At 39.0% G+C, this 22,418-nt stretch overlaps 1 protein-coding gene across 1 annotated transcript in view; it reads left to right on the top strand.

Annotated features, from left to right (window-relative positions):
* The window catches only part of Mastl (microtubule associated serine/threonine kinase like), a 38,343-nt gene extending 15,925 nt beyond the window's left edge, over nucleotides 1-22,418 (top strand). Inside the window, exons 5-12 of the mRNA XM_036186885.1 lie at nucleotides 3,301-3,407; nucleotides 3,814-3,907; nucleotides 6,302-6,474; nucleotides 7,434-8,558; nucleotides 9,496-9,637; nucleotides 16,027-16,140; nucleotides 16,793-16,894; nucleotides 21,997-22,418. Coding sequence (XP_036042778.1) covers nucleotides 3,301-3,407; nucleotides 3,814-3,907; nucleotides 6,302-6,474; nucleotides 7,434-8,558; nucleotides 9,496-9,637; nucleotides 16,027-16,140; nucleotides 16,793-16,894; nucleotides 21,997-22,154 — 2,015 coding nt within the window. The 3' untranslated portion in view covers nucleotides 22,155-22,418. The remainder of the gene's footprint in view (nucleotides 1-3,300; nucleotides 3,408-3,813; nucleotides 3,908-6,301; nucleotides 6,475-7,433; nucleotides 8,559-9,495; nucleotides 9,638-16,026; nucleotides 16,141-16,792; nucleotides 16,895-21,996) is intronic.

The raw sequence follows: 22,418 nt of genomic DNA, 5'->3' as shown, positions 1-22,418 counted from the left end.
TCAAACTCAGGTCCCCAGGCTTGGGGAGTGAGCACCCTTACCCACTGAGCCACCTCACTGGCCCTTGGTTTTGGGTTTTTGAGGCCTGTTATTGTTCTATAGCCCTGACTAGCCTGGGATTCACTATAAAGACCAGGTTAGCCTTGAACTTGTGACAGTCCTATCTCTCCCTCTGCCTCCTGAGCATTGGGAAACAGGCATGTGCTACTACACCCAGCTTTTTCAAAAGGTTTGTTTAATTAATGAAGAGTAATATAAAATTGAACTAAAAATTGTAAACTCTGAAATTGCAAGTATTTGAAAATACATACAGGTCTACAGTTATTCCTAAATTAGCTAAAAGTATTAGCTGATGAAGTCTTCTTAATCCCACTTCATGTGATTTTTCACACATCTTGCCTCAGAACTAATATTTGATTGCAGATTCTATGTGAGATTCAATTGGGGGTGTTTTATAATATATAGTATGTTCACCATAATAGCTTTCTTATAATCTAAACATTTTTAAATTGTGAAACAAACCAAATTCCTAATTAGTTAGTAGATAACTATGTAAGGATGATAGTAATGGTAAGTTTAAGTCATTTGGGTCATAAAGTGAGGCTGAAAAGACTATTATTACTTTCGTTTTTTACCGCTTCATGGGTGTTAGACAAATGAAATTGGTATGTCCAGACTTGAAGTATAACGTTTTCAGACGGCCTTCCTTTAACCTTGAACTCAGCAATCTTACTGCGTCAGCTTCCCAAGAACATGTGTCGCAGGTTAATACACCCTTAAAGACTTACATGTAGAACAGAATTTATATATAAAACAGACTTCTCACTTTTTCATCTAAGTAAAATAATAAAAATACTGTATTCAATGTTGAGTTATTTTAAAGTACTCTTAGTTACTGCTCTATTGCTGTGGGAGACACCACAATCAAGGCAACTCATTTAAGAACAAGCATTTAACTGGGGGCTTGCTGACAGTTTCAGAGGGTGAGTCCATTATCATCACAGCAGGGAGCTTGGCTGTGTGTAGACAGGCACGGAGCTTGGCTGTGTGTAGACAGGCACTGGAGCAGTGACCGAAAGCTTTACACCCTGATCTGCAGGCAGATCACTGGGCCTGGCGTGGGCTTTTGAAACCTCAGAACCTACCCCGAAGTGGCGCACTTCCTTAAACAAGGAGACATCTACTCCCAACAGTGCCACACCCCCTACTCCTTCTGATCTTTCCAAACAGTTCCACTCCATGGTGACTAAGCATTCAAATATATGAAAAATATATTATTCAAACCACTACAAATACTGTACATTATTGAGACATACTAATAAAGTAGATAAATTTTCTCTTGACCTAAGCTTAACATACGAGTTGATACAAAAGGACCATAATTGAATTAACTCCTTATTTCTCCCACCCACCCACCCACCCACCCCCAGTACTTTATTTATAACAAAAATCATCTTGCTTAACTTCAGAGCTTGTAATTTTTAGGTCTAACAGATAACAGTAATTTTTTTCACACATGTTTTTAATGTATTTTGACAATATTCACACATTACCCTGTCATCCTACTTCCACGGATCCCCTTCCTCTACCTAATTAGTCCCACTAACGCTTTTGTGTTTTCTTAAATGCCCAGTTAGTTACAGTAGAGTTGTTTACAGGAATGTGGGACCTTCCCAGTGGCTACATCCCTGAAGAAAATGTGTCTTCCTCTCCTAGAAACCATTAGTTGCATATGGATCCTCAGGAAGGGAAGACCTTGTTAACCCCTCCCCACCCCATTTCATGATGTTGGTGGGCCTAGTCTTATGTGGGTCTTCATCAGGTGATCACAGCTGACTTGAATTCAATAATACTACAGTGACTCCTGTAAGTCAACATTCCACACCCATCTCACCTCACTCTCCAGCTCTTGCACACTTCCTGCCCCTTCTGTGATGTACTCTGCACCTTGGAGGCAGGATATGTGACAGAAATGGCCTTGTCATGCTGGGCATTCAGTAGTCACCTATTCTCATCACTTTGATCAGGTATGAGCATCTGTAATTACTGAGCCCACTACACAAATAAACTGCTCTAGCCAGAACTGACAGCAACAAGGATCTATGGATAGGAACATAATTATTTTGAAGGCAATTTGATAAGTACATCAGATCCATTTGTCAAAATTAGAGCAGTAGGGACTTCCCTTTCCCAGGCTCCATGACATTTCCAAACATGGACTTTTGTCTGAGTTTAGAGTCTCAGACAAGGATTTTCTCCCTCAGAGCAGGACTTAAATCACTCAGAGAATGGTGAATTACCCTATAACATACTTGCCTCTGCAGCTGTATAAAATTGTTAATGATAATTCTCCCTCAGCAACCCCCCAGCACCCTCTGGTACTATGAGGGCTAGCCAGCAGGGAGGAAGCTCTTAGCTCAATTTCATTGTAGTTTATATCATACAATGAAGGAGTGTGGATGCGCTCACTAATAAGGTCTTACAATCTCATTTTGATGAGTAGCCAGCAGCAGTGGCAGTTACTTGTATTGAAATAACTGATAATTAGTGACTGAGTGTTTCTTTTTTTCTTTTTTTTAAAGATTTATTTATTTATTATGTAGACAGAAGAGGGTGCCAGATCTCATTACAGATGGTTGTGAGCCACCATGTGGTTGCTGGGAATTGAACTCGGGACTCCTGGAAGAGCAGTCAGTGCTCTTAACCTCTGAGCCATCTCTCAAGCCACCCCCTTCCCCAGTGTTTCTTAAAAAGCTGGTAGCATTCTGGGTTATTTTCCTGTATTCTACCTATTCTACAAGACTGTTATAGAAAACTTTTTTTTCCAGTCCTAAGGCTAGAACCCAGGGCCATGTGCATGCTCTGCTAGGCAAGACACTCTACCACTGAGCTATATCTCTACCTCTCAAACTTTTAATGATTTCAATTACTTAATTAGTTGTAAACATTGCCTCTGCAGTTCAGAAAGTTCTCTGCATATATGTATCCTACACCAGCGAGTTTTGTAGGTAAAGTTCATAATGTAGAAAGAGAGGCAGAGGCTGGTGGTGGTGGCGGTGGCAGCGGCGCACGCCTTTAATCCCAGCACATGGGGCACAAGGGCAGGTGGATCTCTGTGAGTCTGAGGCCAGCCTGGTCTGCAGAGTGAGTTTCAGGACAGCCAGAGCTACAGAGAATCCCTGTCTCTGAAAACCAATAAAGGAAAAAAAAGAGGCAAATTTCAGAACATGTAATTATTGATATAGTCAATGATAAGCAATGGTTTTAGATATATTCATATATCTTCCTTTGCATATATAGATATCAATATGATGGATATTCTTACAACACCATCAATGGCTAAACCTAAGCAAGATTATTCACGAACCCCAGGACAAGTCTTATCTCTCATCAGTTCTTTGGGATTTGTAAGTACTTAATAAGGAAAACCTTTTCATCATTACCACTTAAAATTTTAACCTGCTTTGAAATAAAAATAACACAGATGTAAATATCAAATGTGAGATGGCATTACTTTTGGCAGTTTGTACTGAGGTGGTATGGCATCTATTTTCTATATCCACCTGAAGTTGAATCTCTTAGTATTGGGTTTTAATTTTTTCTTTTATTGTTTTTCTTTTTAGAACATTTTTGTCACATGTAGGTGTGGGTTTGTTACCATAGTGCGCAAATGGAAGCAGAGGACAACTTAAGAGAAGTCAGTTCTCTCCTTCTACCATATGGGAGACCCAGGGATTGAAGTCATGTCATCAAGTGGGAGGTGCCTTTACCCTTGGTCATCTCACTGACCCCAAATAATTTGCTTTTTGATAGTTCACACCACTTGGGGAAAAAGATCAAGACTCTACAACCATGTCCATAGATCAGAAGGAGCCTACTTCTCACTCTAGCGGACTACTAAAGTCATGTAAGTATAAAAGAGTGTTTTATTACAATAAATATGTGCTTTAAAGAACAAAGATATTTCAAAATTTTAAATTCCTAGTAGCAATTTAATAACTTAAAAAAGCCAATATTCAGACAGTCTGTGGCACTCCTTTATTTTATTACATAAATGATTACAGTAGATTTTATAAATCCCACAGAATAAACTGTCTTGCTAATAATCATACTCAATTACCTATAATATTGGAATGATGGTTGGGTGAATTTTGCTATACTTGGGTCAATGGATGTTTTATATGAAACAGATAAAATGTTTGTCTTTATAACCTTATTTCCAAAAGGTTTTGAGGTAGTTTAAGTTTAAAAACTCAAAATAGAGGTTGAGGTTTTCTTGTTCCCTGTTTTGGTGTTTTGTAGATGTTCTGAGACAAGTTCTCAATATGTTGTCTGGGCTAATGTTGAGCTAATAGCCCAGGTTGGCCTTTACATTTCATGTTCTTGCCTCAGCCTCCTGAGTACTAAAGTTACAGGTATGTATCACCACAACTGGTTTGAAAGTAATTGTAGTTTTTGCATTTAAAAGAAAATGCCGGGTATTGTGGCACACACCTTCAATCACAGCACCACAAGCAGGTGGATCTCTGAGCTGAAGGCCAACCTGATCCGCCAGAGGATTTGTGTATGAGAAATTAAGTTGGATTAGATGGACTTTGAAATTCTTTTCCTAGTTATAAAATGTAATGCTTATTACTATGTTACAAAACTAATTTCCTGGAGTTTAATGTCATGTCCATCCTTTTGAAGAAAGGAAACAAGATACATATGTTTAGTTACTTTTCTTTTGCTGTGATAAAACACCATGGCCAAGGCAAGTTAATAAAAGTGATTAAGAGTTTAGCTGGGCTGCCAGTTCTAGAGGTTAGAGGTCATGATGGCAGAGCTAACACACAGGGGTAGGTGGCTTGAGCAACAATTGAGAGGTCACATCTTTATCCACAAACAAGAAGCTAAGAACATACTGGAAATGTCCTTTGAAACCTCAGTCTGCCGCTGTGACACACCTCCTCCTTTAAGGCCACACCTAGTCCTTCCCAAACAGTTCCACCAGCTGGGGCCGGCTAATCAAACAGGAGTCTATGGAAGCCATTCTCATTCAAGCCTCCTCAGTGTGCATTTTTATAGACATACAAAATCTTTAGACGCTTACATCCTTGGTAAGACACAACTATCTTGTGTGGAGCACAAGTTCTAATTAGTCTTAATAAAAACCCAGAGTCAGATATCAGAGTGAAAGCTGAAAGATCAGAGAAGCAGAGCAGCCGGCCACTAGAAAGACTTCTTACATCTAGGAATCTTCAGATGAAAGGGGCCAAGCTCCTGTCTCCGCCCCGCCTTATCACTTCCTGTTTCTTCCTCCCAAGTACTGGGATCTAAGGCAGGAGATCCCACATGCTGGGATTAAAGGTGTGTGCTACCACTGCCTGGCCTCTAGTGGCTAGCTCTGCACTCTGATCTCCAGGCAAGCTTTATTTGTTAGAGCACAAACAAAATATCACCACACTTGTGTCTAATTGAAAGTAAAGTGAGGACCTTTATTCTGTCTGCAAAACCACTTGAAAAAGCCAGGCATGATGGTGCACTTTTGTAATCCCAGAACTAAAGAGACAGAGACAGAGTTCCTTGAGCTGACTGACCATCCAGCCTATCCTGCTTGGCTAACTCTAGGCCTATGAGAAACCTTATCTCAAAAAAAACAAAGTGGAAGCTGGAGAGATGACTCAGAAGTTAAGGGTACTGGCTACTTTTCCAGAGGATCTGGCTTCAAATCCCAGTACCCACATGGCAGCTCACAACTGTCTATAAGTCCAGTTCCAGGGTATCTAACACTCTTTCCGACCTCCACCGGTACTAGGCACACACATGGGACACAGACACATACGCAAGCAAACACCTATACATATAAAATAAAAATCAATTAAAATTCAGAAAATACATATAAAAAGATGATGATGATACATGGTGCCTGAAACTGCCCCAGGCTGATCTCTGGCCTCTAACTCAAACACACACACACACAAACACACACACACACTTTGGTAGAGTGTTTTTTTAAATGTGTACATGGTCATGGGTATAATCCTGAGCATTGCAAAAAAAAAGCAGATGCCTATGGCTTTCTGTAATTCACACTGATGAGCATTATAAATTTCAATGTCTCTAGTACTGCTACAGTTTTAATTAAACATACTGAGCTGAATAAATCTAGTAACATTCTAACCTTATAGCATATCTCAACAATGCACCCCAATAAAAATAGTTATTCTATGTAATATATAATACAATTATCTGGAAAGAGTCAGGTTTCATAAAGAATTAATAGCTGTGAAAATAAACAAGTATTTTCTTTGCCCTACAGGCCTTGAAAGAGTTGCATGCAATCTAGACCCACCAGTGAAATGCCTGACTTCTAACCTACTCCAGTGCAGGAAGAGGCTGGGCACATCAAGTACTAGCAGTCAGTCTCGAACCTTCGCATCCAGTGTGGAATCAGAGTGCCACAGTAGTCCCAAATGGGAAAAAGACTGCCAGGTTAGGAGGAAGTCTATGTAAGCCAAAGCTAGACACGGGAAACCCATGATAGCAACCCCATGCCTTTCCATATAAAGCCTGTAAGGAAATGGCATTGTTACATGGGTACAGACGAAATATTATAAAAACTTCATTTTTCTGGATATTCTGTCAAATTCTTTTAATATCTTTATTTCATTTTTCATTCAGTTGTGATATTAGTCTTGCTTAATGTATGATGAGTGATTAAGTATTGTAGTAAACCAATAGAAAATGTTTGGCTTCCTGGCAGGCTTTTTAATTTCTTTCTGTGGATAATTGTGTTTGTTGTTTACCTACATAAGTTTAAAGCTCATAATGTTTCCTGTAATGTTTCTCACCAATTTCCCATTTAATGAAATGGAAATTCTTCAGAAATAACTTTTAGACCATACAGTTAATAGGGATGTGTCCTTAAAAGTGTCTATTCCAGGGCAGTTGTTAGCCAAATAGATGGATATACTTAAAACTATTTGTTTACATAGTGATACAAGTTTACAGTAATTATTTTTGGCCTCTAACTTTTCAGTAACTAGATTTTAAGCTCTTGGATTTTTGCAATTTTAAACAGAATCACCATACCCCTATTGCAAAATAGACAATGTATTTATAATATAGCCCTACCCTTAAGTTTGTCTAAATATATTCTATTAATTTTTCTTGTTTAATATGTATATGGTATCCAAATAAGTATCAGGATATAATTTATTTAAATTTTGACCAATGTTTCATTCGAAACAATGTTATTATATGTAGTATAGTAAGCTTATACAATGACTGTTTTTATTCTCTATTATCATAATTATTCTGCTTCACTTAAAAACAAAAATGGCAGCATACTAGTTCATTGGATTACTTATCTCATGTAAAAGTGGTCATAGATTAGAAGCTTTTAAAGAATCTAAGGTTTATAACTAAAAATAGCTTTTTCCTCCTTTTAGGAAAGTACCAAGGCATCTGGCTGTACAATGATGAGCTGGAATGCACTTGAACTGCTTTATACAAAATCTACAGATGCCACTAAGATAAAAACAGGTCCTGAATTAGCGCTTTCTCCCATTCATGACAGTAGTGCCATTCCTGCCCCTGGAAGCCACCATGTGAACCTCCCTAGAAAATGCTTCTCCGAGGAAATCTCTTGTGAAGCGAGAGAACTGGATATAAATGATGAGAACATGATCATTGACATGAGACAGTCTGGATTCCCTCAGAACCATCAGTGGGCTATAAAGTCTAGTGACATGTCTGAAGAACACCTTGGTAAAAGAAATTTTAAAAGAAGTTTTCAATTGGTTGACTCTAGTCCTTGTCAGGAAATTATACAAAGTAAAAAAAACTGTATAGAGTGTAAGCATAGTAAGGAAATGATAGGTTGCTATGCAAATCAAAACACAGGCATAACAGCTGAAGTCCAGAATCTTAGGCTATCAGCATACAGAAGTCAGCAAAATGACTCTGCTAATAAGGAGAACATTGTCCCCTATTTTACTGATAAACAAACCCCAGAAAAATTACATATACCAATGATAGCAAAAAACCTTCTGTCTGAACTAGATGAAGATTGTGAAATGACCAGTAAGAAGGGCTGCCTGAGTAATTCTAATTTTGTATGTTCTGATGAGGATAGCGCTCCTAAAACTGTCTGCGTGGATTCAGATTCATCTTTTCCTGGAATTTCTATGGTGGAAAGTTCACTAGAAATTCAGACCTCAGAACCAGATAAAAGCAACAAAGAATGCTCTTTTGAAGAATCAAATATTGAAGATCTACCTGTATTACCAAAGTACCAAGAAAACTCCTTGCCAAAAGATGATTGTCATGCTTCTATCCAAGACAATAGCCAAACGTTAGCTTCCTCTTCAAAAGCATTGAAACCATTATCATGTAAAACAAATGCCGTAGCTTTTCGAAGCTTTAACAGTCATATTAATGCATCCTATAATTCAGAACCATCCAAGATGAGCATAACTTCTTTAGATGCTATGGACATTTCCTGTGATTACAGTGGCTCATATCCCATGGCTGTGACCCCTACTCAGAAAGGAAGATCCTGTATGTCACATCAGGTATATTACAGTTTGTTAGCACTTTATTCTTTGAATGTTAGAGTGATAACCTAAGACACACACTTGCCTCTCAGTTTATATGGTATGAATTATACAGTTTTGTTCTATAGATATTGAAAATTTTTCATGTATAAATGTAATGCTGATAGTAATGTGTATTCTTAAGTTACATAACTATGCTTTTCTAAGAAAATACATATTTTCACTATCTTAACAGTACTTTGAAATACGAAATTGAAGTCTATGTTATCCTTCAACAGCATATATATTTATTTAGTCTTTATTTTCTATACTTGTATAAACCAAAAATTCCATTTCTTTTATTCCTTTAAAAGTGCATTATAAAGAGATTAAGCGGGCTAGAGAGATAGCTCAGAGGTTAAGAGCATTGACTACTCTTCCAGAGGTCCTGAGTTCAATTCCCAGCAACCACATGGTGGCTGACAACCATCTGTAATGAGATCTGGCACCCTCTTCTGTGTACATAATAAATAAGTAAATCTTAAAAAAAAAAAAAAAAAGAGTGAGATTAAGCTTCAAATTTAGTTATAAGATTTATGTTTTCCTTTAAGGGTTTAGATTTCCCTTAACCTCAGACCCTATTTTCCAACTGCTTGTAAGGGATAAAAGCCCCTCATACCTGTTTCAAAAGGTTGTTGTTAAGCAACAATTACATTAAAACCCTTTCAGTACCACTTAATACAAGAGGTGATACATTTACCTTACATGTTGTCTTAATAATTCAATCATTTGTCAGCCATGGCTTTTCTTATTCTTTGTATCCATTCAGGCTGTGAAGATACTTTTCTTAAGACAGAATACCTTGTATTTGGATGCATCTTTTATACCTAGAGGCCTATGTTGTTGTTGTTTCAATGCTTTTGGTCATCTAAAAGAAATATATTTGTTGTGTCTTGAACTCTTCTTGAATTAGCAGACTCCAGGAAATCAGGTCAAGTTGGGAACATCGTACAGAACTCCAAAGAGTGTGAGAAGAGGGGCAGCCCCAGCAGATGACGGACGGATTCTAGGAACTCCAGATTACCTGGCACCTGAGCTCTTACTGGGTACAGCCCACGGTAAGGTATACATTGTGTCTTAGGTTTCAAATTTTTACCAGTGGCTACAATATCCTTTTATGTGACATGGTTTTAAATGTCTTTGATGATCTGTGTTCAATCCCTGGAACCCACAAGGTTTCTCTACTCCCAGAACTTGTCCTCTGGCATCCATACTGTGGCATATGTTTGTTTATTTTTGTTGTTGTTGAAAGGGACTCCCACACAGCAGAGGGCTTCCTTCCACACCCCAGATTAGGCACAAAACACACCCAGACACCTGTTTCCATAGAGAGATCCTTTATTAAGCGGGGAAGAAAAGTTGAAGTGGCTGCTTTCCGACTCAGACAGAAAACAGCAGCCAATGGCCTTCCAGGTGTAGTTTTAAGAGGAAGAAGTGGGGAGGTCTGTGATAGAATGGGCTAGGATGTGGTGGTAAAGGAGATAGAGGAGAAGGGAGAAGGGGGAAAGAGAAGGGCAGGGATATTTGTCCTGGAGGGACAAAGGACTGCCTCTGGATAGAGGGGAGACCAACATGGCACACAGGCAAATGGCGGTTTATAAAGGGAAAGGGGGAACCCCGTGTTAGGATGAGGTACTTCATTTTAATTGGGTGTTAACTAGGAGAGCCAAAGGGAGCTTCGATTGCTGGACTTGGTAGTCATCCTCAGGAGGAGGAAGTGGCCAAATAAGGGAACAGACCTTGGTGGCTAGCTTCAAGAATGTAATCTAATGGTTTTTAGCAAGGCAGAGGGACTGGGGGCGGGGGGGGGAGGGCAAGGCCTGCCAGAGCCCCATGCTCAAGTGGGCCAGTGTCCCTTCAGTCCTACTACATAAACCTGAGTCCCTCTGCCTCTGCCCCCCAAATCCTGGGATTACAGGTGTGTGTCACCATGCTGGCAAATGAATGTTTTAAATAAGTACATTTCTTTAATACTTAAAAAAAGAATGCATGGCATCTCTTCGCCATGCAGCATTTGAAGTGGGAAAAGGACAAAAAGAAACAACTTGGGGCTGATAGATGGTTCAGTTAGTGCAATGTTTGCCGTGCAAGCGTGAGGACCTGAGTTCAGATCCCACAAGGACACCACATAAAAAGAGCCATGGAGTTGGGTGGGCGGTGGGTAATGGCGGCCAGTGCCTGTAGTCGTAGCCCTGACTAGACAGACAGGAGGATCCTGGGGTCTTGCTGGCCTGACGGTCTTAACAAATCAGTGAGTTCCAGGTTTAGTCAAAGACCCTATTTCAAAAATTTAGGCAGAGACTGATAGAAGAAGATACTCTACACAAACCTTTGGCCTCCACATGTGCACACACACTCCCACACACAAACATGCATATATCACAATATACCCATTTCAAAAAAATGTTCTCTTGATGTAGAGGAATAAACACTGTAGAGCATGTAGCCATTTCTCCTGTGTTAGTTACTTTATGGGCTGAAGATCAAAACCAAGGCCTTAAATGCACCCCATGCAAGAGCTCTGCTACTGGGCCACATCCACAGCTGCAGTGGTTTCACCTTTGATTCAGTGTCACTGGTCCAGAGAATTTCCACCTTAGTCTGGGCTAATGTGCTCATGACTACAAAGTTAGCCCTAAATTTCTGTTCAAGCGGAGGTGGTGGTGGCACCACACTCCTTTAATCCCAGCACTCGGGAGGCAGAGACAGGTGGATTTCTCTAAGTTCGAGGTCAGCCTGATCTACAAAGGGAGTTCCAGGACAACCAAGGCTACACAGACAAACCCTGTCTCAAAAAGAAAAAAATAAATTCCTGTTCAGTCTGCAGAATTTAACCCCATTTTCTGGTCACAGCAGTGAAAAAGGCAACTAATACAGTTATGAGTGCAAAGCTTAACAGTTCTTTATACTTTGGATTTATATAATAGGAAATTCAACATAAGCAGAGCCAAATACCCTAAATTCCAGGTACCCTGGAGTAGTCCAGAAAGGTAGGTTACACTGTTTCCCAATATCTGAGAGATCCCAAAGGTAAGCAGAAGGCATCAATTCCCCAGGAAAACTCAGATAATTTTCTTTCCCACTTCATCATTTGAACCTGTATGAATCACAGCTTGTAAGTCATGTCTGACATGCTCACACCTAATAATCTATCAACTCCAGCTCCAGTTTAGCTTAGATCATTCTGACTCTTCAGAATTGCCCTGAATTGAACCAACAAATATAAACATTTGTATACAAAAGCATAAGAGCTTTCACTGTACTTGTGAAATTTAAATACAAGCCTAAAATAAATAAATAACTCATAGGTAGATTTTGTACCAACTAAGTAGAATAGATTATAATGTAATTACAAAATGAAAACAACTTTTTCTTTCATGGCAAAGTATGGTTAACTAGTTAGGCATTAGCCTTTTTTAAAAACAGGTTCCTTTTTTAAAAAGATTTATTATTTTTATATGTATGAATGACAGCATTTATGTATGCTTAGCATCTGTTTGCCTAGTATCAAGAGAGGCCAGAAAAGGTTGTCAGATTTCCCTAGAACTAGAGTTACAGATTGTTGTGAGACACTATGTAGGTGCTGGGAACTGAACCCAGGTCCTCTGCAAGAGCAGCAAGTGCTCTCTAACAGCTGAAGCATCTCTCCACCTCCTGGAAAATAGTTTTCTTGAGTTATAATCTACATTCTTTATTAGTGTATACAATGCAGGGTTTTTGTTTGTTCCTTTGCTTTGGTATAGTCACAAGGTTGTACAAGCATTACTACAATATCAGGTTCCATCAGCCTTAAACTATGTATCCATTAGAAGCTACAATCTGTTTTCTCTTGCCCTCACATCCTACCCCAGCCTTTGTAAGACACTAATCTACTTCCTATTAGATGAGCTTGGCCTATTCTGGGCATTTTATATAAATAGAGCCATTCTAAACAAGAACAAAAATAACCCTCATTGATAGCCTCATAGAATGGGTCAATCCAGAAATGAGCCATCCTTCAGAAAGGTACATTAGAATAAAACAAAACAAAACAAAACAAAACAAAAAAACCCTTTTTTTCCTTCTTTCTGCATTCTGAAGTGAACTGTACTCATCTGCCAGGGCAAATATCACAAAATACTTCTAAGCAGGTGGTTCAAAATGCAGCAAAAATGTACACTTCACAGATCTGAAAGCATAAGTCCAGAGCAGATACTTTTGAAACCTGTAGGAGAGCTCGTTCCTGCTCTGCATGCTTGTGGAATTTCCTGACCATCTTCACTGCTCCATTTCCATCTCTTTATATGTGGTGTTGTCCCTATCTCTGTCATCATGTGGCTTCATTATTTTGACCTAATATCATGTAATTTTATAATTTATTTACTAATTTCTTTTATTAATCTTTGTTGGCATACTAGTAATGAGTTTCATTATGACATTTTATTTATGCATATCTGTATGTATCACTATAATTGGCTAATATTGATACCTCTATTCACTAGACACCTTTCTCTACCCAAATAGTTCCATTTCTGCTTTCAAGTCGTGTGTGTGTGTGTGTGTGTGTGTGTGTGTGTACTTTTTTATTACATCTGTTTCTTAATTTAGTATGTGTGTGTGTGAATAATTCAAAGGACAATTTTTGAGCTTTAGAATCAGTGAGAAATCCTGTGTCAAAAAAGTAAGGTAATCAATAAATAAGGAAATCAATAAAGGAAGATACCTAATGTCTTAGTACTTTTCTATTGCTGTGATGAGACACTGTGACTAAGGCAACTCTTGAAACGGAAGCATTTAAATGAGGTGGTGGCTTATAGTTTCAGAGGCTTAGTTCATTACTATCATGGCAGGGAACATGTAAGAAGGCAGGCAGGTACTGGAGTAGTCGCTGAAAGGTACGTCTTGACCTGTAGGTAGAGAGGCAGAGAGAGAGACTTCTGAAACCTCGAAGCCCACCCCCTGTGACATTCTTCTCCAACAAGACCATGCCTCCTAACCCCTCTAATCCTATCAAAGAGTTTTACTCCTTGATGACTAAGCACTCTAGTGTATGGTCTTACAGGGGCCATTCTGATTCAACCCACCACACCTGTTGTTGACCTTTTATCTCCACATTCACATGCACAGATGAGTGCACACATACACACACATGCACATCATATACCATGCATACAGCACACACACAAAAACAAAATTAATAAGTAATGCAGGAGCAAAATTAAAAGAAAAGTATTAAAGTGGTTTGCTTCTGACCTAGACGTCGGGTATCTGGCTCCAAAGTTATCAGGGGAAGGGTTCTGCTCCAGCTCCCCAACACTGACTAATGTGAGTCTGCTGCCGTCAGAACTTTTCTGCTAGTCATCTAGCCCTCCCAATCCACATTACCTCCCAATCCACATTACCTCCCAATCCACATTACCTCCCAATCCACATTACCTCCCAATCCACATTACCTCCCAATCCACATTACCTCCCAATCCACATTACCTCCCAATCCACATTACCTCCCAATCCACATTACCTCCCAATCCACATTACCTCCCAATCCACATTACCTCCCAATCCACATTACCTCCCAATCCACATTACCTCCCATAGCCGTCTTAGTCCTGTGCCTCTGGCTCCTTGACCCCAGGCTCCCTGACTTATGTTTCCTGATGTTGGGCCCCTGTGCAACTCAGTCCTGCACATAGGAAATAGACTTCTCTGCTGCCTCACTCATTACATCAGTCCATGTCTCATGAACCCTAACTGGACTGAAGCATCTATGGGCCTCTCCTGTGGACAGGACTGCCAGTCTCTTCATTAGCGCTCACTAGCTTAGCTTTTGGATGAGGCTGCTGCCTGCCTTGCCCCTTGCAGAGCTGTGTAGCTCAGTCTCTGTGCTGCTTGCCCCATTTGACTCAACTGTTCTGCTCTCAGAACTTCTAACTACCCAGTCTACCCACTGTGATTTCTGATCGTCTCCCACTTCCTGTTGGCAGTAGTCTATTCGTTCTTGCCCTTCTTTTGTTCTTCTGTTTCTTGTTTTTTTTTTCAAGACAGGGTTTCTCTGTGTAGTTTTGGTGCCTGTCCTGGATCTCACTCTGTAGACCAGGCTGGCCTCGAACTCACAGTGATCTGCCTGGCTATACCTCCCAAGTGCTGGGATTAAAGGTGTGCGCCACCACACCATTCATTGTTACTCTTGTTTCTTTTATCACATCAACCAGGTGCTCTTAAGCCTCCATGTTCATAGCTGGCTTATTATTAAAAACAGCAGTCATACTGAATTGTAACTCTGTCCTAACCAGGATAACCTCATTTTAACATAATTAATTACATCTACAAATGACCCAGTACTTTTAGTGGAAGTAGTGACAAAATTTAACCCATAATATAAATGCTGCTTCTATATCTTTTCTTATTTGTTTTTTTATGGAATTATGGATTTGAACCCAGGCATGTACTCTCCACCTTATGTCAGCTACTTCCCATTTCTTCAAGTTTGTTTTAGGGTTTGTTTTTTTTTTTTTTTGATTACTGGTTTTGGAAGAGGAGGCAGGAAGATGGCTTGAAGCAGGACTTTAAGGTCAGTCTGGGTGATATAATACGATCCCTGTCCAAAAATAAATAAAACTTTATTCCAATAAATGTGCTGTTTAGAAATCAGTTTTACCTATTAAAATGTACCTCCTAACTCTCTGTCATGCCATAGTTAAGCGAATATTTCTTATGGAACTGTGAGTTTCTCTGTTATTAAAAAGAAAAAAACTGTTGCGGATGGAAAGATGGATCTGCACTTGAAAGTACTTGTTGCTCTTCCAGAGGACCCACGTTCTGTTCCCAGCACTCACATAATGCTACTCACAACTGCCTGTAACTCCAGCTCCAAAGGACTGAATGTCTTCTAGCCTCCAAGCACATGTATACACATGGCATTCACTCACACAGACAAATAAATAAAATAATAATGAATTTTTTAAAAAAAAATTTAAGAAACTGTGAATTGAAGTTCCCAAAGAAGAGCCACACCTTTGCTAAAGAGGTGTGTGTGTGAATGCCCATGTATGTGCACTGTATACATAATAAATAAGTAAATCTTTTTTTGATGTTTATCTCAAACAAACAAAAAAGTCTATGTCAGAAAATAGTCTATAAGTTAAATATACTCCTTCATTGCACTTTAAAGATTTAGAATTCATAAAATAGTCAAAATATCAGAAGTTATTCGTTAATCAAAAAGTAGCCTTGAAATGTCTTTAAGTATCTGTAACAACTGCTAATTTAAGTCTTTTAAAAACTAAGGTAATGGTTAACCCATTGCTTATAACTGAAGGTAATTTGGGTTTTTGTACTGTACGGAAACAGAAGGAAGTCCTAAATCAAGAACGTCTTGATTGCTCAAGCATCAGTATACTCAAGGTTCAGTAGTGAGATATCTGTAGAACATGCTTACAGATTAAGCTCATCTCCTCTTCAATCGCAGGTCCTGCAGTAGACTGGTGGGCACTTGGAGTCTGCTTGTTTGAATTTCTAACTGGAATTCCCCCTTTTAATGATGAAACTCCACAACAAGTATTCCAGAATATTTTAAAAAGAGGTGATTTTTATTTTTCTCTATTAAGATAGATTCAGGGTTGGAAGATTAGCTCAGTTGTAGAACACTTGTCAAGCATAAACAAGGCCCTTAATTCCATCCATAGAACAAAAAAATTCATTTATCTCTATTAGTCGGGAATGATTAACAAACCTATTTAATGAAAGTATTTTAATATAAAGTTAAGTATGGATTTAGAGGGGTCTGAGAAAAAGAGGCACTCAAAGTAAGATACACCCAGATTATGGGTGTCAAATTCTCCAAGGTTTGCAGAAAGTAAGACATACTCAAGTGTGGATGCCCAAGGGAAAGGCTATTGGTAAAATTATTAAGGCCACTCCACGTAGTTTAAAGGGAGGTTTATTTTGTGGGGTAACTGACAAACGAAGGGATAGGTAGGTTGTAGGGTCTGGCGAAGGTATGGTGCAGTCCGGTGGTGGTCTCTGGAGAACTCTGCTCGGTCTACCTCCAGCATCCAGGGTCCGGGCACCAAGAGATTCCTAGCATCCTGGGTCTTCAGCGTCCTCTCTCAGCCCCGCCTTGTAGGCGTGACCCTTACCGAAGCCTCAGTGGGGGTTGCAACTTCCAGGCCAAGGCTGGAATGGCTACCCACTACAAAAGTCAAACATTTTTACTTTTATATTTGTATTTGTAGATATCCCTTGGCCAGAAGGTGAAGAAAAGTTATCTGATCATGCTCAGAGTGCAATGGAAATACTTTTAACCATTGATGATACAAAGAGAGCTGGAATGAAAGGTAAGGTTTTTTGTCAATGAACTATTTTATGCTTGCTTGGTTCCAGGTAGCAATTATAACCTCAGGTTAGTACAGTAATCTGACTGCTCAATGGTAAAAAGACAGTTCCTCTAGATATGCACTTATCTACTGTCTTTAATTCAAAATTCAGTACAGTATAGTTAAAACTCACACACTGAATTTTGTAACTTTCCATGAGGTACAAGGAACAGTATTATATCGTATCTTGGGTTTTTTATACCTGATAGTCAACTATTGCGCATCTCTTTATGAATATCCTGTTGTGTAATTTTGTAAGGTTTAAGTTGTGATTCCATTCTTACTAACAAAGCATTTCATCCCAGGTTGCCTCAAATAAGACATATTCAGTACATTATGAATCATTTGGAGGCTTTTTTAATGCTTAGGGATGTATACTCGATCCTAACTTTGAAACTGAGGTAAAGCTCATTGACAGCAGCCTTAAAATCATTTTTTCTTAATGTTAAGGATACAGCTAAGATACTTTGTGTCTAGCCCCAGGTTCATACTTCAGCACCTAAAAAACTTATGTTATGTTATTGTAATATAGACAAATAAGCATTGTGACCCAAAATGCATTCCTATATGAAGCAGAGTATATGCAAAAGAATGAACTTTGGAAATATGTCATGTCAGGATGGAGAAATGGCTCAGTAGGCAAAAACACTTGACAACCCAAGTTCAATTCCCAGAATGCACACTGGAGAAATAACTCATGAAAGCCGTCCTCTGACCATGCTCACACACATCTTTTTATTTTTATGTATTTGTGTGTGAGAGAGAAGTGGGGAGAATCTTACTTGCATCAGTTTCTACATGTTCTTTTCATAAGGTCAGTAGTTCGGGATCTATAGAGATGACTCAGCAAGTAAGAGCACTTGCTGTTCTAGGATGTAAGTTCGGTTCCCAACAACACCTACTGGCTTACAACATATACCTCCCAATTCCAGGGCAAACAACAACCTTTTCTGGCTTCCATGATTACTTGTGAACTTAAGACAGACAAACAGACAGACACACTCACAAATAAATAAACGAAGATCGACAGTTATTGGTCTGACTAAACCTACTGGATGGCTTTGAAACGTTTGTCGATGTTGCTCTGGGGCTACCCAAGGCTGGACTACTCAAACCCCTCTCACTGGGGAGCCTTACTTTAAAATGGTTCCTTAAAGAGTTGTTAGCGTAATACCATGTAGGTTTGATACTATGAAGAAAAATAAAGCAAAGTGAGAAGATACAAGGTAAGTCCTAGAGACAAGTTTGCATAGAGTACATGGGAGACCTCTTTAAGGTACAGGATTAAGCAGAAACCTATATAAAGTAAGCTTATATATACCTGACCACTCCTGTTGAGCTTTTTCAAAATTCCAATGATTAAGCCACATTTAACACCTGAAACCCCATATTTGACTCCAAAGAGTGGACAGGGTTTCTCTATGTAACAGTCCTGGCTGTCCTGGAACTCACTCTGTAGACCAGGCTGGCCTTGAACTCAGAGATCCGTCTGCCTCTGCCTCCTGAGTGCTGAGATTAAAGGTATGCGCCACCATGCCCAGCCTTGAAATGTTATTTTTAATACATCTGAGTATCTGAATGAAACATATTGGTTAGGTTGCTATTATAAAATACTATCCTAGCTGGATATGGTAGAACACACCTTTAATACAAGCACTGGGGAGACAGAGACAGGCAGATCTCTGTGAGTTCCACACCAGCCAGGCTTCATAGTGGGACCCTGTCTCAGAAAATAATAATAATAATAATAATAATAATAATAATAATAATAAAAAAGTATTTAAAATAGGGGAGATAGCTGAGTAGATAAAGAATTTGCTATGCAAGTATGAGGGACCAATGTTGGATCCCCAGAACACACATAAAGTTGGATGCAGTAGCACACATCTGTAATCCCAATGGGCCACAGTAAGAGGGGAGGCAAAGACTGAGAACCCTCAGATGCTCATGGACTAGTCTAAAACATGAAATAAATAAAAGAGCCTGTATTTAATTTAAAAAACAAAAAAAAAAGGAAGGCTTGGACCTGACAGCAGAGATTGTCTACTGACCGACACCCATGTACCACAGTTGCACAGGCCTGCACTCACATACAGACTTGCACTTACACATTACACATACATGCCAACACATTTAAATAATAAAACACTATCATTTGAGAGGAGCTAGGGTCATTTTCCCTTTAACTTTGAATACCTACAGCATACTAGGCATTGCCTTATAGATACAGACTTAGTCCTAAACTAAGTAAAGAGGGCTGCTGAGCTAGCTCAGCAGACAGGTGCACATTCAGAGGCAAAGTATCCCAGTTTTCTCATTAAAAGGCTCTAGAGGGACTGGAGAAATGGTTCAGTGATTAAGAGCAACTGTTTTTGTTGCTAGGGGACGGGAGTTCAATTCCTGTCATGCACAGTATTCTATCCTGGGGACAGAGAGATGCATCAGACATTAAGATCAGTTGCTGCTCTTGCAGAAGAAGCCAGCTAGGTTCCCAACACCCACACGGTGACTTACAGCCTTTTACAACTCCAGTTCTAAGGGATATGATGCCACTTCTTACCTCATTGGGCACCAGGCACACATGTGGTGCATATACATACATGCAGGAAAATACTCAGACATGTAAAAAAAATTTCTTTAAATTTTAGAGACGAGGTCTTTCTATGCATCTCTGGTTGGCCTGGAACTCACTATGTAGACCAGGCTGTCCTTGGACTCACAGAAATCCACCTATTTCTTCCAAGTGTTGGAATTAAAGGCATACAGCACCAGGTCCAGAAAAAAAATAAATCTTTTTTTATAATTATTTAAGAAAAACTATATCTGCTTAAAGCATATTTCAAACTAAAAATTTTAACTTAGTAGGAAGAAAATTATAAAATGTATGAAATTTAAGATTTTTTTTTCTGGCTACACTGATAACAGTACTTCTAAAAAATGAAAGTCTCTTTAAATAAGTCTCCACTGTTGTGACTGGTTAGAATATTTTCTTCTAGCCCTACATTTTTTTTTTTGAGCATATAGTATATACCTATTTTCTGAAATAATTTTTTAGCTTCCAAGTAAAGTATTATGGAGTTTTCTTACATACTGCAGAATATTTAACAGAATAACTGGTCTCTATACAACAGATGTCTCATTATAACACCAAAACAGTATCTCAGACAATGCCAATAATTCTGTACAGAAAAAAGTCACTCTGGTTGAGATTCATCATACAAAAATAATTTTTAAATTTATCTATTCTTAGGTACTTATTTTAAAGATTGAGATAAAATAAATCTCCAGGTGGAAATTATTTTTGGAATTGTACCCCTTTTTCTATTCTTTTTTCTTTCCTTCCCTCTCTCCATATCTCCATATTTTTTCCAGACAGTCTCATTATAGCCTAGACTGACCTGAAGTCCCTTACATAGCCTCCTGTTCCCATTTCCTAAGTGCTGGGATTACAGGCGTATGACTCTATGCCTGACTCAGTTCTGGTTTTTTAAGATAACATCTCCGGCTATAACCCAGAAACTGCATGTATAATCCATGCTGGCAATGAACTTAAAGCAGACCTCTTGTTCAGATCCTGAGTGCTGGGATTACAGGTGTGAGCTGCCATGCCTGGCTTCTACCAGTCCTTTCGAGGAAAAACAATTTATACGCATATAAATCTCCTAAATCAAGATTCCCAGTACAAGCATTTTGTATAGGTACCCTCTACTATTCGCCTTAAAAGTAGATACTTTTTGGTTTTATTTACTTACTGCCTTGTCACTTCTTTATTTACTAACACTTGTATTGTGCTTTAAAAGGTAAAGGGTTGAAAGCTGGACATGGTGGCTCAGACACAGAGTCTCAGCACATAGGAAGGTACCTGTGACAGAAGGATTGCTGTGAGTTCAAAGCCAGCCTAAGCTCCATAGTTTAAAAAAAAGTGAGGACTTGGGGCTGGAGGTGTGCATGGCCTTGGGTTCAGTCACAAGCACTGCATAGAAGAAACAGTAAAAGATTAAAGAAAGGAGAGCTTATTTCTAGCAATTAAATATCACAGTTTAGTCAAAGAAGTGAGCATGTTTTTATTTTAGTAGGTAGAAGTAATAGAAAAAAATGTGAAGAGGAGCCAGGCCTGGTGGTGCACACCTTTAATCCCAGTACTCTGGAGGCAGAAGCAGGCAGATTTGAGGCCAACCTGGTCTATACAGAGACCTGTTCCAGGACAGCCAGGACTACATAGAGACCCTATCTCAAAACAAAACAAACAAAAAGTGAAGGGTCTAACATCTTATAAGCAGGAGTGCTGTGATGGGAAGATTCTAGATGTGTCTACAGTGCTAGCTAGTAAATACTAAGGATGCAGTCAGTGGAACCAAGTAAGGGAATGAGACATGGAGAGAATGTAAGAGAAATGTCATCAAAGACCGCCAAGCCATGGTGGTCCATGCCTGTAAACCCATATAAGGCTAAGGAAGAGGACTGTAAAAACTTTCAGCTTGGGCTACACAGTGAGTTCCAGGCCAGCCTGGGCTACAGTGAGACCTTATTGCAAACACATAAAAAGACCAGAAACAAAAAGACAGTAGGTTAAATATACAGCCAGTCATCATCAGTGTATATGTGGAATCAGCATGAAGACAGATAAAGTATGGAAAACAAAGAGTGAAAAAGGAACTTCATGGTACTTAAAGGCTGCCGTGATGTGACGGGGAGGTGAGGAGGACACATGAGAATTGGAGCATTGGTCATATGAGCTCCAGAGGCAGGGGAGAAGTGAGCCAGACTGTCTTAAAATGAGGGATTGTGTGAGAAGGTGATGGCATCAGGAAAGTCCACTTCTACTGTCCATTTATTCACTTACTAGACAAATATAAACCAGGCCCCCATAATATACCAGGTGATATACAAAATGATACAAAGTATGTAGCCTAATAGGGAGACACACGTTAAACGAGTATCAGTGATATTTGGTATAATAAAGTAGGGCAAAATATACATAAAACTTTCTATTTTTAATTCCTGAAAGCAGAGCTTAAGTATTATAATATTGTTTTTGGTTTTTTACATATTCCCTTCTTAAGAACTGAAACATCATCCTCTCTTCGGTGAGGTGGACTGGGAAAATCTGCAGCACCAAACAATGCCGTTCGTGCCCCAACCAGATGATGAGACAGATACATCCTATTTTGAAGCCAGGAATAACGCTCAGCATCTGACCATATCTGGGTTCAGTCTGTAAAACACACATGTCATTTTTACCTAACCTTGTGATATAGAATTAAGTTTGGCAATATGTTCCTTAACACTAGATTGATCTAACAGAAGTCATTATTATACCTAGGCTAATGAGCTTTTAATTACTAAATACAACAGCTTTTATAGAGTTGAAATACAGTATGTAATTCATCTTTACCTTAAACTGCATATAAATTATCACAGCTTTTTTTCATCTTATTATCTTATTTATTCACTGCACTTTATGAAGACTAACGTATCAATAAAC

The sequence above is a fragment of the Onychomys torridus genome, chromosome 5, assembly GCF_903995425.1.
Source record: "Onychomys torridus chromosome 5, mOncTor1.1, whole genome shotgun sequence".
Lineage (NCBI taxonomy): Eukaryota > Metazoa > Chordata > Mammalia > Rodentia > Cricetidae > Onychomys > Onychomys torridus.
The sequence above is the reverse complement of the archived record's forward strand: the minus strand, read 5'-3'. Positions and strand labels throughout refer to the sequence as shown.